This window comes from Dendrobates tinctorius, unplaced genomic scaffold (assembly GCF_039654945.1).
Source record: "Dendrobates tinctorius isolate UK_male_01 unplaced genomic scaffold, ASM3965494v1 ptg000038l, whole genome shotgun sequence".
Classification (NCBI taxonomy): domain Eukaryota; kingdom Metazoa; phylum Chordata; class Amphibia; order Anura; family Dendrobatidae; genus Dendrobates; species Dendrobates tinctorius.
Genome location: NW_027361706.1, coordinates 9,681,000 through 9,697,648, shown reverse-complemented (window position 1 = coordinate 9,697,648; position 16,649 = coordinate 9,681,000). Strand labels below are relative to the sequence as shown.

At 48.3% G+C, this 16,649-nt stretch overlaps 1 protein-coding gene across 3 annotated transcripts in view; it reads right to left on the bottom strand.

Moving 5' to 3' along the window:
* Positions 1 to 9,503: 9,503 nt before the first annotated feature.
* DCP1A (decapping mRNA 1A) overlaps positions 9,504 to 16,649 on the bottom strand; it is a 68,572-nt gene continuing 61,426 nt past the window's right edge. For 2 of the 3 annotated variants that reach the window (XM_073574180.1, XM_073574177.1), the window contains 3 exons: positions 15,657 to 15,722; positions 12,059 to 12,274; positions 9,504 to 10,025 (listed from right to left, as the gene is read on the bottom strand). In XM_073574180.1, coding sequence (XP_073430281.1) covers positions 9,945 to 10,025; positions 12,059 to 12,274; positions 15,657 to 15,722 — 363 coding nt within the window. In that variant the 3' untranslated portion in view covers positions 9,504 to 9,944. The remainder of the gene's footprint in view (positions 10,026 to 12,058; positions 12,275 to 15,656; positions 15,723 to 16,649) is intronic. The other variant, XM_073574179.1, reaches the window with a different exon arrangement.

Below are 16,649 nucleotides of genomic sequence, written 5' to 3'. Positions count from 1 at the left end.
CCAATGTGCGAAAATTTTGCACGGGCCAAGCTAGTATGTACTATTATACTGAGCAAAAAAAATAAAAAGGAACACAACACAAAGCAACTCCAAGTCAATCACACTTCCATGAAATCAGCCTGTCCAGTTATGAAGCAACACTGATGTGAATAAATTTTTCCTGCTGTTGTGCAAATGGAACAGACAACAGGTAGAAATGATAGGCAATCAGCAGGACAACCCCTATAAAAGGAGTGGCTCTGCAGGGAGTGACCAAAGACCATTTCTATGTTCTCATCCTTTATGGCTGTTTTTGTCACATTTGCACTTTCTCATTGCTCTCACCCCTAAAGGACCAGTAGCATGAGGTGGTGTCTGCCGTACAACCCACAGAAGTTTCTCAGGTAGTGCAGCTCATCCAGGATGGCACATTAATGTGAGCTGTGGCAAGAAGGGTAGCGGTGTCTGTTAGCACAGTATCCAGAGCAGATACCAGGAGACAGGCCAGTACGCCAAGAGACGTGGAGGGAGCCATAGGAAGGCAACAACCCAGCAGTAGGATCGCTACCTTCTCCATTGTGCAAGGAGGAACGGTGTCCTACAAAAAAACCTCCCTCCGGCCTCTACCATCCATCAGGGTGGTGTGAGGGCCCAACAACCATAAGTGAGTGTTGTGCTTACAGCCCAACACCGAGCAGGACAATTGGCATGTGCCAAAGAACACCAAGATTGGCAGATTTGACATTGGTTCCCTCTTCACGAATGAGAGCAGGTTCACACTGAGCACGTGACAGACATCACAGAGTCTGGAGACGCCATGGAGAGCGTTCTGCTGCCTGCAACAGCCTCCAGCATGACCAATTTAGCAGTGGATCAGTAATGGTGTGGGGAGGCATTCCTATGGAGGGATGCACAGCCCTCCATGTTCTAAGCCAGAGGTACCCTGACTGCCATTAGGTGTCGAATGAGATCTTCAAACCCATTGTGAGACCATATGCAGGTGCAGTGAGCCCTTGGTTCCTTCTGATACATGACAATGCTAGGCATCGTGTGGCTGAAGTGTGTCAGCAGTTCCTGCATTATGAAGGGCATTGATGCTATGGACTGGTCTGCCCATTCCCCAGTTCTGAATCAAATCAAGCACATCTGGGATATCATGTCTCATTCCATCCACAAACACCAACGTTGCGCCACAGACTGTCCAGGAGTTGACTGGGAGGAGTTCCCTCATCAGGACATGCCCAGGCATTGTAGGGAGGTCATACAGGCACATGGAGGCCACACACACTACTCAGCATCATTTCCTTGTCTTGAGGCATTCCCACTGAAGTTGGATCAGCCTGTAATTTGATTTTCCACTTTGATTTTCAGTAATTCCAAATCCAGACCTCCATGGGATATTAATTTTGATTTACATTGGTCATTTTTATGTTTTATTGTTCTCAACGCATTCCATTATGTAATAAGGATTTGCAACTGGAATATTTAATTCAGTGAAATCTAGGATGTGGTATTTTAGTGTTCCCTTTATTCTTATGAGGAGTGCACTGTATTTTTCGGATTATAAAGATGTACTTTTATTTCCCCAAATTTAGGGGGAAAATGGGGGTGCGTCTTATGCGTATATACATTACTGGTACCGTTGCTGCAAGCTGGGATGAGGGGGTGTCTGGCGGTGCTACGAGGGTGTCTGGCGGTGCTGCTGCAGGTATCTCCGGTGCTGCGGGGGGTTCTGCCGACATTTCATGAAAGGCCAGAGCCCCCCGCCGTTCTGTGGATTCCTTTGAGGTGGACGCCAGGAAAATGGCCTCCGGGGACGGCGCATGTGCAGATTGAGATCTCGGCACCAAGATCTCAGGAGATAAGATCTCAGCACTGGGAAAGTTTGCGTTCACTGAAGACAGATTTTACCCGTGAATCGAGAATTCTGAGCGTGAATAATCAGTCTAGAAGAAGAGAAGAAAAAAACGCTAAAGGGTCCTTCAGCTGCCATCACCACATCAAGACCCCATGATCAAGTCGTGGGGGCCATTGGGAGCTGTTGCACAAGAAACCAAGCCATTTAAATGCCACCAATTGGCAGTGAACTTACAAAAACTTCTTTCTATAGTAAGAAGATACACGGGTCATAAGATCAGGAATTGAAGAATGGCGACCCTTCTGTTTGCAGAGATATCCAAATTGTTAAACAGCAGCAATCAGAGATAGCGCCGGTCATTGCCGTTATACACCACCACACCGAACAAGCGCTGTGCATGCACGGTGGGTGACAAGAAGGGGTTAAATATACTGCATTAGTTTTCCTGGTGTATGAAATTACTCTAAACAAAACCAGGATTTTTATATTATATATTATTATTAATACCATCCAAATGATCCTAAATAAACGGAAAGGGCCGATTACAGACTGCACAACTGGGCTGGAAAGGAATAAATGTTAAAACGTACTGTGACTTAAATGGAAACTTTAACAATGGGAAAAAGCATTGTGCTATTTGAAGGCACATGCACAGCTATAACCTACAGAATTGGAGAAATACAGCCTCTATATCACTTCTTAGGAAATACAGATATTCTGAATATCTATATTATTAATACTCCTATTAAGGAGATTACCGTACGTTTCTTATATTTGTGGCATACTCCTTTTTAATCTCCATAATACATGTACAGATAAAAAAAAATAAATAAATAAATAAGTCTTACCGGTAATTCGGTTTCTAGGAACCTTCCACGACAGGCATATCGGAGGATGTCTCCCTGCCCTAATGGGGGACAGGAAATGCACAAGAGGTTAAATAACCCTCCCCTTCCTACCACCTCCAGTGTTTTTTTATGTACACACTAGCATGTATAGTTACCACCAAGGTGCAGGAATCATCCAGTAGAGTATCAGATAGGGAAGGAAATTAGTGCTGTCGTGGAAGGTTCCTAGAAACCGAATTACCGGTAAGACTAATTCTATTTTCTCTAGTCACCTTCCACGACAGCCATATCGGAGGAATACCAACAACTTATTTCTTAGGGAGGGACAACAGCCTGCAGAACGCGTGTGCCAAACGTTAGATCCCTGTTGAAATTTAGTCTATGATGTCTGGTGAATGGACAGAAAACCAGGTGGCGGCTCTGCATATCTGCTCCGAAGATGCGTTCCCTCTTTCTGCCCACGATGTTGCTACCGAACAAGTAGAGTGGGCTCTTAGCGACGTAGGAGGGGGAATGTTCTGTGACGAGTAGGCAAGGTTGATCGCTTGCTTAATCCAAATCGTGACTGTATTTTTTACCGCCTTTTTGCTTTTATTTCGTCCTGAAATCTGAATGAATAAAATTCTGATCAATCCTCCAACTCTCCGTCTGCTGGAGGTAGAAGAGAACTACTCTGCGGACATCGAGGGTGTGGAATACTTCTATCGTGTTGGAGGGGTTTGGACAGAAGGAAGGCAATATGATGTCCTGGAACCTGTGAAAGTTTGAGACTACCTTAGGCATAAAAGAGGGATCTAACCTCAGGATGTTGCTATCCTCCATGATGGTTAAATATGGCTCTTGTATTGAAAGGGCCTGCAACTCTCCTATGCGCCTTGCAGTAGTGATTGCTACCAGGAACACGGTTTTTAGCGTTAAGTTTTTCAGAGTGGTCGAAGACAGTGGTTCAAATGGCTCACTGGTCAAGCCCCTGAGAACTAGGTTCAAGTCCGGGGGGGGGGGGGGTTCTGGGCCGGATCCTAGACGCTGAAGTTATGAATCGTTTGATCCAGCGATGGTTTGCCAGGTTCTGGTCGTAGAATGAACTAAGGGCTGACACCTGTACCTTTACGGTACTAGGTGTGAGTCCCAGATCCAGACCGTCCTGAAGAATTTGTCAGATAGGCCTTTAGAATTCTGGCTTCAGTAGCCAGGCCGCAAGGTTCAATTTGGGAATCGGAGGAAAGGCGTAGGCCAGATTGAACTGCCATAGATGGGAGAAGGCATCTACTTTCCACGCTCCATCGGTGGGGCTGAGGGAGAAAAAGGTTTCCACCTTTGTATTCTGACCGCTGGCAAAAAGGTCCACCTCGGGATATCCCCATCTTGAGACCAGAGACAAAAAGACTGTTTGGTCTAGACTCCATTCCCCGGGAGTCTGCCTCCACATTGTCCAATGCCCTTAGATGTACTGCTGATATCGACAGTAGATGCCTCTCTGCCCAAGAGAAGATTCTTGCCGCCACCAACTTTAGGTTGAAAAATTTCGTGCCTCCTTGGTTACGGATGTAGGACACTGTTGTCATATTGTCTGAGCAGACACGTACATGATGATTTTGGACAAGGGACGATGCTGCCTTCAGTGCTTCCTCTACCGCTCTTAGTTCTCTCACATTTGAGGAGCTGGTTCTGACGTCCGGGGGCCATATCCCCTGGAAGTGTGATCTCTCCACTATAGCGCCCCAGCCTCTCTGACTGGCATCTGTGATTATTTTTAGGGGAAGCTGATCCCAGCTGACCCCCTACTGGAGATTCTGGTGGTTCAGCCACCACAGAAGAGACGAATCACATGACCGGGAAGAGGGGTTCTCCTGGTCAGTATATTCCGGTGTTTCCTTGAACATCGGAGTACATAGGACTGGAGGATCCGAGTATGGGCTTGGGCCCAGGAAACGGCTTGGATGCAAGCTGTAAGCGAACCTAGCATGGACATTAAGTCTCTCAGGGTTGGTGCTCTCTGGGCTCTGAACCTGGAGACTCTCTGAACCAGGTCGAGTTGTCGTTCTCTGTGTAGAAAAGATGTTCGTTTTTCCGAATCCAAGAGTATCCCCAAGAACTTTTTTCTTGTTGAGGGATGAAGGTCTGATTTTTCCAGGTTGGGGATCCAGCCCAACGATTGTAAAATCTCCGAATATTTTTCTACATCCTGGTTCAGGCGAGATATGGATGGAGCTATTAGAAGGTTGTCTAGGTATGGGACAATGCAGATCCCCTGCTGGCGAATGAAAATCATTGCCTCTGCCATCACCTTGGTAAACACACGAGGGGCTGATGACACTCCAAACAGCAGGACGTTGAATTGGTAGTGGTTGACGTGAGACCCCTGGGACACAGCAAACCTGAGGAATTTCCTGTGGTCTGGATGAATCGGGACGTGGTAGTAAGCGTCCCTCAGGTCTATTGTAGCCATCACCCAGTCTTGACCGACTCCATCTTGAATCGCCTGTACTTCACCACTTGGTTTAAGGGTTTCAAGCTCATAATAACCCTGTGTTTCCCTGAGGGTTTTACGACTATGAAGAGGCGACAGTAGTGGCCTCTGCCCACCTCCTGTGGTGGAACTGGGGAGATCGCTTTTGCTTGCAGAAGTGTTTTTATGTCTGACAGCAAGGATCTTTGGAGGTGTGCTGCAGGGAGGTTATTCTCAGGCATTGAGGGGGAGGACTCTCGAATTCCAATCTCAGTCCATCGCGAACGGTGCGAAGAACCCATTGGTTTGAGGTTATGGGCTGCCATTGATCTATGAAATTTGAGAGTCGGCCCCCGACCGGAATACTGTCATTGTTTGTCAGTAGGGTTGTGTTGTTGTTGGGCCAGAATATTTCTGCCCATATCCCCTTTCAGATAACCCCACCGGCCCGTCTTGCCCTTCCCTCTGAAATCTCTCTGGGGGGGCCCACGAAAAAAAATAGCTTCCTAGGTTTCCTTTGTTCTGGAAGCGACTTCTTCTTGTCCGTGGCTTTCTCCAGGATGTCATCCAGAGCTGGGCCAAACACGTAATTTCCCTGGAAGGGAATTGCACAGTTTTGTTTTTGACGTAAAGTCTCCACCCCAAGATTTCAGCCACAGTGTTCTTCTGACCGAGTTGGAGAGGACCGCAGACTTTGCTGCTACTCATATGGATTCCGCTGAAGCATCGGCTAGGAACCCTGTCGCTTTTTGTAAGAGGGGAAGGGAGTCAAGAATTTCTTCCCTGGAGGTTCCTTGAGTGAGGTGGTCTTCCAGCGTACGCAGCCAGCGGAATAGGGACCTGGCTACACACGTAGAGGCTATATTGGCCTTGAGTAGGGTCGTGGAGGCATCCCAGGATTTCCTGAGCAGGCTTTCCGTTTTCCGATCCATGGGATCCTTGAGCTGAGACGAATCTTCGAATGGAAGAGCCGTTCTCTCACCCTGGACACTTGCACGTCCACTTTCGGGACCTCCCATAGGGAGAAATCTCCCTCTAAGGCTAGTTTCACATTAGCGTTTACAGCCGCAGCATCGGGCTGCGCACGGCCGCTAAGCCCCGCCCCCTGCCGCGCCTCCACCGGTAGCTCCGCCTACGGACGCATGACGCTGCATTCGTCCCCTATCTTTAGCACTGGGGACGCAGGCCGTGCGCAGTATACGTTTGGCGGCGCATGCGTCCTTTTGACGCTGCGCCGAGCGCACCGAATTGCAACCTGTTGTGTTTGGCGCTGTCGGCGCAGCGTCAAAAGGACGCATGCGCCGCCAAACGCATACTGCGCACGGCCTGCGTCCCCAGTGCTAAAGATAGGGGACGCAGGACGCATTCAGCGTCATGCGTCCGTAGGCGGAGCTACTGGCAGAGGCGCGGCAGGGGGCTGGGATTAGCGGCAGCCATGCGCAGCCTGACGCTGCGGCCGTAAACGCTAATGTGAAACTAGCCTAAGGGAAACCAACTCTTCAGGTCTGAGGGAACACTAAGCCCTTTCTCGGGAAAGGCCCATTCCTGCATAACCAGGTTTCGGATGTTTTCGTGAACGGGAAACCCCTTTTGGTCTTTGGGCTTCAGTCCCCCAAACATTTCATCCTGAATAGAGCATTCCACTTCCGTCTCTTCCAATCCCATAGTGCCCCTTTACCATACTAACTAAATCCCCCATGTCGTCAGACGAGAAGTAGAATCTTTTGTTATCAGGTTTGGGGGCGGAAGAGGAACTCATTTTCCCACACATCGTCTGAGTTAGAGGTATCAATCTCGCCCGAGTCAGATTCCACAGAGGCCGCTTTCCTTTTCCTAGGAGGGGGCTGTGGTGTCGGGGTCTGGGCAGCAGTCATCATAGAAGTTTGGACTTCCTGTTTGATGAGGGTTTTTATACTGTCCAGTAGGGAGGGTTGCTCTGCACGTATTACGTCATCCGTAGAGGGCTGACATAGTTTCTTCCTATATGTCGAGGAAAGTTTGGCACCACACACACATTTGCGGCTCGGTTTCTTTATAGGGTCAGGGGCCTTGTCTCCCTAAAACAGAGAGAGAAGGCATACTAAGTCACCTCAGAGACCATTCGGACAGAATAAACGATACTTACAGTAGGAGGGTGAACGCTGGGCTCCACAGAAGCAGATTGTGAGGGCTTAGCGCCGTCCATGGTCAGTCTGTCTCAGTCACCAGTGCAGAAATGGCCTTACCTGGACGCCCTCAGACCAGGGTTTTAATAGCCAAGGTCCACCAGTGTGTTCTGTGCTGCTCCTCCCCTGGTCCCAGGTGGGGGTAATCACAATCACCCCTCCTCGCGGCTGATTCCGCAGCTTTCAGCGGCCGTCCCGTTCCCCCTCCCCATCTGGGGTCGCTGGCTTAGCCCCCTTGGTCCCGGTCTGCCTTGGTGGCCCGTCGGTGGGGGGGGGGGGGGGGGGGGGGGGGCGCAGTGGTTCAGCACGGGGGCCGAGACGTGCCAGCTTCCATCAGCGGCCACCATTGGTCGCATAATTGTTCCACCGGGAATGCTGGAGTGATGAACCGGAAGTTCAGTGACGCGTCACTTCCAGTGCGCTTGTGCGCCAGCCATTGTGGGGAGGAAGACGCCGGGGAGCTCACCGAGGACCCCGGCTGCACGTTGCCGCCTCACTTTACCCCCGGGGGGGCGCAGGAAAGGCGGGCAGGAGTCGCGCTGCAGCGGAGACAGGAGCGGCCAGTCATACGGAATCCGGAGTCTCCTGACAAAGAATCTCTTTTGTGCAGGACTCACATAGTTTTTTCTCCCATGATACCGGTAGGGGTCTAGTGCAAGTGGGGCATTACCTGTTCTTTTTCGCTTTCTTCTTTCCCTAAGGGAGAGGGATTTGTATTACAAGGGTGAACATTCACGAAGATCACTTATCCCAAAAGGTGCGCGGCTGCAGGTACCGGTTCGGGAGACGGAGTCAGGTCCTGTATAGGCTGACCTCCTGGTGGCGATTTGCTCCTTGCTGCTGACGTACTACACCACGTGGAGTGACTGCTGGAACGGCCCTCTCTGTTTCGTTCTTTTTGTCGGTGGTGGTGGTGCTGCTGCTGCTTGAGCTGCTGTCTGGCATGCTGCTCCTGTTGCTGGTCGCTATCCTCCATTATTAGGATCGCTTCCAGCAAGGAGTTTCTGCAGCCACCATCTTTAAATTTGCCGCCCCCGTGACGTCACCGCTCCCATCGCTGGTCGGGGAGCGCGCTCCTGCGCATGCGCCTGACTCTGTGACCCGGAAGTCCGCCTCTACTTCCGGGGCAGCGGCCATCTTGGTACTCTCCGTACCATGGCGCTGCCCGCACTTTCACCGGGTCCCCGCGAGCCCCAAACTCCTTTCCGGAGCGGCGGCTCCCGGCGTCTCGCCCCGCTCACCCGGTAGCCCGCATCGGCCCCAGCGGTGGCAGCTTCGGGCACCGTTCCTGCCGCGACAAGGGCCTCCCCGCTGCCGAATACCGGACAGGCCGGCCCCGGATCCGGACTCTCTTGAACGCAGGTACGCCGTACTATGTGTCCCCCGTCAGGGACAGGAACCCAACTGAAGGCGGAGGAGAGGTACAGCCCTTTTTATCTGTAGGTTCCTGTCCCTGAAGGGCGGATCCCGTCTCTCCGTGGTGCTGTCATGGGTGAGAGAGAAACAAGAAAAAACATCGCCAGATTCAGGAGAACAGCTGCATTTACACCAGGCAAACAAAAAAACATTTATGGCAAGTGACAAGTCTTCTTTAAAGAGGAGATGCTGTATAATACTTTACCCTGTGTCATATCATGTTTTAACACTCAGTCATCTGATAAATGAGAAACACTGTTGTAAAAGAACTTTTGAAATAATATTGCATTGAAAAAGCTTTAACTTTTTATATTTTTAGGTTCATGTCTTGAAAGGGTCTCTATTGCTTATTGAGCTATGATCTCCCACTAGCTTTATTGGTAGGCTCGATGGTCTCCAAACCTTGTGGTGTGGTGTTCAGCCCAGCTAGTACAGCCAGGACATGCTTCAGTGTCACTTTTTTCCCTTAATATGCAGTTAGCATACGAAATCCACATAACCCTCCCTTGACGAGACCAAACACAGCATGTCTGCGTGTTACTGGGGGGTAGAAATTCATTTCCCAGGTTTCTGATGGCCCTAAAGGCCACAAAATGCTGCCATGCATAGCCCTACGTGTCCAGACGGGTCGGCTTATACATGACTATACGGTATGAAGAGACAGCAGTTTATGCAACGTATTTCGTGAAACAATTGGTTACTGCACGTGTCGCTGACCGCAGCATCTGGATCTGACAACTAGCCAAAAAAGACCGAACTGCATTAAATATGGAAAAGCAAGGATAGAATTACTAAAAAAAGTGATATATTTAATTTACAGAGACAAATGATCCCTGTAACTTTCAGCTTATTATTAAAATGGTTAAAATTAAAACTGGGAAAAACAAATATGTCCTATATAAAAACCATAACATGGATTATATATTAAGAAAGGATTACATGTGCAAGCCTTTGTAAAACTCTACAGTGCCAACGTCCTCTTCCGTACCACAGGCATTGTCCAGTAAAGTGTTTAGATACTCCCTGAAGGTAACATGTAAGAAAACGTGTCCTTCCGATGTGCCTAATCTTCAGTGTAAACCAGTAAAGACGTCAACCAAAAACACCGTAGCCGCCACTTAAGGAGTCAGCCATCATGACACGCACACACAGTGAGCATCGCTCAGGCCGCGGGCGGCTTTGCACGGTTTTTGGTTGTTTTGTACGTGGCGACAGAGGACTTCCTTCTTTTATAGCTTGACATTGTCCATACTTTTTGTGACCACTTCTACGTAGGCTTCATGGATGGTATTGAGGAAGCTGGAATCATTCTAGAAGGGAAACAAGTGTTGAGAGGTCCGTTCAGAAATAAACCCATAAAATAGGTACAGTAATAAAAAAAAATCCAAAATAACTAAAGTGTTATTACCATCTGCAAAATTCTATCCCAATATGTACAGAAGTAGGTGTAATAATAATAATAATAATAATAATAATAATAATAATAATAATAATAATATCATCATCATGAGATACCTCATTCGAAATGTAAACTAGTTCTTCTGATATGCTATGTCACTTACCCCATGTACAGGGCATTGCAGTAGCTTAGATATCCGTGGTTACAGCCACTCATATAGTGACAATTAGCTGTTATTGGTTGTAACCATGGATACCTGAGCTACTGCAATGCCCTGCACATGGGGCAAGTGACGTAGTGAATCAGAAGAACTATACTACATTTCTAATTGGAGGTATTTGCTATTATGATTACACACAATACATATTGGGATATGATCTCAGAGATGGGCATACCCCTTTAAGCAGCTTTTACTTTAGAAAAGTGGTGTATTTTGTGTTGTTGCCAAATTGACATTTGGTTTCTGAGGGTCAGTGTGAAGATTTACACAAACAGTTTTTCTTTTTAGAAAACAGACAGATGGTCCATGTAGGGGGGTAAAAAAAAAAAACAAAAAAAAAAACGGGCGTTGATCTGACCTTAAAGTGATGTGTTAATGCCGCCATAAGCATTAGATGGTTGTCAGCTGATCGTTGTTTTGGGGGGGGGTCTAATCTGTCGACACTTCTGTGTTCTCTATGAAGGGAGCCATTGCCAGACACATCTGGTGACATATTCTCTCCTAAAATTGGACATGCCAGACTGATATTTTCCCCACCACAACAAGTTGTCTGGCGCCCCCGTACACATTAGACTGTCGGCTGAACCAGCAGATATCAGCGGGAGTGGCAGACAGTCTAATGTGTATGGGGGACTTTATTCTCTCAGACTAGAGGCCAAGATAGGAATAAATTGTGCAGCGGAGACCTTTATCCTCTCGCATTTCTAGCAGACGTCATTGGACTTTCATCAGCCTAATGAGTTTGCCAATACATTTCATCGTAATAGATGCTACCAGGCACACTGAAAAAGTGCAGTGCTCAGAGTGCTCACTCCTATAGAGGGGAGCGTGACAAGTACTTTGAGCAATTGGTGGAGGTCTCCGGATCTGGAACCCTACCAATCTGCAGTGTATTCTATGCCCTCTAACATATTCAAAAACAAAAGGGGTAGGCGCTATTAAAGGGAGGTATCTGGTTCATTAAAACTGAAAGCTACACAGTGTCTGACCCAAGAACTAAACTAGAACTTTAGGTTGTATGACTGTCCTGTTTGTGCAACTTGCAAACTGCATATAATGACCCCAATCTTTCTCCTAATGTAAAGGATTTGAACCAAGTTAATAAGTTCTTAACCGCTGGAGGTTCTACCACTTTCATTCAATGATCCCAAGAATGGGGCTCTGAACAACCATGTTTGAGAATGGTGGAGGTCGACCATATGCACCTCACCTCCATTCATTCTCTTGGGGACCACCACAGGTAGCTGAGGGCTGTACTTTCATCTCTGGTAGTCTAATAGCAAATAAATAGAGTCAAGGTACGTAATTCTCGACTTCTTCCGCTCCATTCAGATGGGATTTCTAAAGGTCCTGGCTGTTTAACCTCCAGTGATCAATAAGTTACCAACCCTTCTTGTCGATAGGTAATAACTTATTAATTTGGCATATACCCTTTAAGTGTTAAATTTAGGACAGGGTTGTTCCAAGCATCGCTCATTATTGCCTATCCCAGTGGTAGGACCCAGCAACCCCAAAAACAAGGCTGGAAATGCCCCGCTGAAAGGTAGTAAGAGGAGCACCTATGTGGTCACCCCTGCAATTTAGTGGGGCATTTCAGCGCCCCCTTCTAAGGTCCGGTGCGGGTCAAAGCCTCCCACTGATCACTTGTAATGTTGGAGCAGCCTTTTTAGGCATATTATGACGTTTTGAGACACTAGAGCTGGAAAGTGACAGCAGTCTCTTACCTTTATAAGATGTACTAGGGTTTCCTGAAGCTGAGGGCGGCTGAGCACAATCCCAGTACAACAGGGTCTCGTCCGATCTACCCTTCGGTTATTCAAGGATGGCGTCACAGAGCAGTCATCTTGGCTACTGTGTTTTGAAGCCGGTTGCTGAAATACACTGGGTGACCAGAGGGCTGAGGAGGCATCTGTGGCCGTAGGGGCTGCAAACTGGGAAGCCTTAAGTAACAAAAATATTCAGTTCACTCTCGTTTCATAGTTAAACAAAGACGTAAATTATATATTGCAGATATTCATCCTATTTTTTTTTTTTTTATTTTTACATATAGACGATAAGGTTCCACTGTCACATGCACAAAAAGGATCTGGAGCCGAGGCCCTTTACATGTCAGATTTCATGTGGATTCCTACATTTTAACTGAATAGAAGAGAATATATTGCCGGCTGTCCCAACAGCGCAGCCAAGAGTTGTGGATGAACCACCTATCCAGTATGCAGCCTGTAATAATTAGTTATTTTGCTCTAGAGAACACGATTATTGAGCCCACAGAGGTGCTGCCGCATCCTGCTGTTTGTAAACATTCTAAAACAACAGTGAAAGTGGGAACAAAAAGGCTGGAAGAGAGCGCGAAGAGTTAGGAAGAGCAGGGGTCAGAAAAGCAGGAGTCAGAGGAGACCAGAAAAGGGGGAGGCGGCGGAAAAGGCAGCAAGAGGGGAAGCCGGCGGAAAAGGCAGCAAGAGGGGAAGGCGGCGGAAAAGGCAGGAAGAGGGGAAGGCGGCCGAAAAGGCAGGAAGAGGGGAAGGCGGCCGAAAAGGCAGGAAGAGGGGAAGGCGGCCGAAAAGGCAGGAAGAGAGCGCGAAGAGTTAGGAAGAGCAGGGGTCAGAAAAGCAGGAGTCAGAGGAGACCAGAAAAGGGGGAGGCGGCGGAAAAGGCAGCAAGAGGGGAAGGCGGCGGAAAAGGAAGGAAGAGGGGAAGGCGGCCGAAAAGGCAGGAAGAGGGGAAGGCGGCCGAAAAGGCAGGAAGAGAGCGCAAAGAGTTAGGAAGAGCAGGGGTCAGAAAAGCAGGAGTCAGAGGAGACCAGAAAAGGGGGAGGCGGCGGAAAAGGCAGCAAGAGGGGAAGCCGGCGGAAAAGGCAGCAAGAGGGGAAGGCGGCCGAAAAGGCAGGAAGAGAGCGCGAAGAGTTAGGAAGAGCAGGGGTCAGAAAAGCAGGAGTCAGAGGAGACCAGAAAAGGGGGAGGCGGCGGAAAAGGCAGCAAGAGGGGAAGCCGGCGGAAAAGGCAGCAAGAGGGGAAGGCGGCCGAAAAGGCAGGAAGAGGGGAAGGCGGCCGAAAAGGCAGGAAGAGGGGAAGGCGGCCGAAAAGGCAGGAAGAGGGGAAGGCGGCCGAAAAGGCAGGAAGAGGGGAAGGCGGCCGAAAAGGCAGGAAGAGGGGAAGGCGGCCGAAAAGGCAGGAAGAGGGGAAGGCGGCCGAAAAGGCAGGAAGAGGGGAAGGCGGCCGAAAAGGCAGGAAGAGAGCGCGAAGAGTTAGGAAGAGCAGGGGTCAGAAAAGCAGGAGTCAGAGGAGACCAGAAAAGGGGGAGGCGGCGGAAAAGGCAGGAAGAGGGCGCGAAGAGTAGGGGTCAGAAAAGCAGGAGTCAGTCAGAGGAGACCAGAAAAGGGGGAGGCGGCCGAAAAGGCAGGAAGAGGGGAAGGCGGCCGAAAAGGCAGGAAGAGGGGAAGGCGGCCGAAAAGGCAGGAAGAGGGGAAGGCGGCCGAAAAGGCAGGAAGAGGGGAAGGCGGCCGAAAAGGCAGGAAGAGGGGAAGGCGGCCGAAAAGGCAGGAAGAGGGGAAGGCGGCCGAAAAGGCCGGAAGAGGGGAAGGCGGCCGAAAAGGCCGGAAGAGGGGAAGGCAGCCGAAAAGGCCGGAAGAGAGCGCGAAGAGTTAGGAAGAGCAGGGGTCAGAAAAGCAGGAGTCAGAGGAGACCAGAAAAGGGGGAGGCGGCCGAAAAGGCAGGAAGAGGGGAAGGCGGCCGAAAAGGCAGGAAGAGGGGAAGGCGGCCGAAAAGGCAGGAAGAGGGGAAGGCGGCCGAAAAGGCAGGAAGAGGGGAAGGCGGCCGAAAAGGCAGGAAGAGGGGAAGGCGGCCGAAAAGGCAGGAAGAGGGGAAGGCGGCCGAAAAGGCAGGAAGAGGGGAAGGCGGCCGAAAAGGCAGGAAGAGGGGAAGGCGGCCGAAAAGGCAGGAAGAGGGGAAGGCGGCCGAAAAGGCAGGAAGAGGGGAAGGCGGCCGAAAAGGCAGGAAGAGGGGAAGGCGGCGGAAGAAATGGGGAAAAGGAGAAAGACACGCAGAATTATATGGAAATCTGGTATGTCACCATTACTGCCATGTGAAGAAAAAAAAAAAAAGTGGAACCACTGTAGCATCAATGATGAAATGACATGGGATTAACTCTTGTCTGTTATGACTGTTTAGCCATTTTTACATGCATGTTGAAGGAGGTTTAGTTTTTATTAACACCTGACCAACCAATAACTGAACATGGGAAGAGGTGCAGGTAAGAAAGTTTGGTTTGCACGTGTATATACACGAGTGTGACATTTGTAGCATGTGGCTTGTGTATGTAATGTGTACTGTCTGGGTGGTGTGTTTTACTTGTAATTTGTTTGCACTCCATTGGTCCTGTGTGTGGTCTTTATGACCAATAGTGCAAAGAGTAAGTGGTATGTGTGCAGAATCTCCCAGTGTTCGTGGCTTGTGCATCTCTTGGTCTAGCTTTATTTTCCTGGCAGGCATCGGGGTGTCACTGCCTGACCCCACCGTGGGTGTCGGTGATAGCATGTAGGCCTTACATACTATCTACCGCTGTATCACGTTCCTGCCCGCCTGCTGACCATTGACAATATGAGAGCTATACAAAGTCAATCTTCCTTTACTTCTTTCTGGAGTAAGTTAGGAAACATACAACCACCTCAGATAAAATAAGTGGTTTGTGTGGATATTGTTCAGACTCGTACAAAACAGGCAACAGTGCCAACTACTGAGCCTTTGGACATGATATAATACACAATGTGAAACTATGCTCATGTGTGATCGGGGGGGGGGGGAACCTTTGCAAATTACTAGATTCACAGTGAAAGAAAAGCGCAAACAATTAACTGGTTACAAATGTGAAAATCTGCAAGAAAAGTAAATTTTTGCATGGAGATTATCAGCAGTAATTGGCACAAAGTGAAGGAGCTTTCAGAATCTGTGACAGTGGATTCTCCGTCGCTAAATATGGAACATGTGAACAAGCCCTAAATGTGCTCCATTTATAGAATGATAGAAGCCACTAAATATATACGCGTCGTCACCATAATTTGGAAATGTAGTTTCTCAGAGATCCCGCAGATCACAGTACAGCAGAAGATATTTCGATAAAGCGCGAGTTCTAAATAAAAATATCAGTAAAGCTTTCTTTTTTATCTGCGCCCTAGAGAAATTACTTCGAGCCGATTAGTCCCAGCAAGCAAAGCGCTCTCCCCATTTCTCTCCTATGCCAACGTACATGCTCTTCCGGTGATATGAAGGCGCGTTGGCGGAGCTGCCAATGCTCAAACTTTGCTATCAATGTAAAGACATTACTTACTGCTACCGCCTTAGATACACCCAAGGGATGGGCAAACGTTTCAGCTTCCCTGTTTTCATGGGCATTCTACAGAAAGACAAAAGACGCGAAAAAAAAAAAATTCTGTATACATAGAGATTAGCCAAGATCAATAGATTAGACGCTGTATGGAGCTGAATCATGCAAGTCGGGCAAGAAATGCAAACACTTAATGAGGGCTATGGATTTTTGCATAGTGTCGGATCAAATCTGGATATCCCCGAACAACTTCATTTCTTACTATTCTGCCCTACAGATTTTTAGAGTTTGTTGATTTCCAACCCAAAAATTAAAGGGAATGTTAGCAAGCTGGTTCAATAGAGCTCACAGTTTATGGATCCTCCGGAAATGTAAAAACATTCTGGCATGGAGAAAAAAAAAAAAAAAAAAGTGAAATGGGAGTTCAACACTTGCTACCTGAATATTCAGGAATGTATCTAGTCAATGATCCCAAAATACTTAGTTGTATTAAAAAGGGAACATCCACTTTATCTTGCTTCTATGAAAGAACTGCAGCAAATAATTTTTGTAAAATTGTTTTTGACGCTAGTTTTGCTTCACGTGGTTGGTTCTGATGCCTCCTGTAATGTCCCCTACAATTAGGACTCATTCTGGACTCTGGATTTGTAAGGAACGTCCTTGCCGTACCACCATGCTAGGAAAAGGCCTCCCTGCACTAACAAAAAATAATAAAAAAAAATAAAAAATTGCATGGGCAGGATGGAAACGTGATAGTTAGGGATGGGTGCACCGGTGGATGTTCGGGTTCTGGCGCCGGACCCAAACTTTATTTCAAAGTTCAGTTCAGGTACCAGAACAGCACCCGAACGTCAACCAGAACCCCATTGAAAATAAAGGTTATCTGAATTGGAAAAAAATAAAAATAAATAATAGTTCTCTCTCTCTCCTTACCCCGGAACTCTGCACTTTGTTACAGACTTCAGGGAAAGGTCCATGCTTGGAGTTTTGCACCGG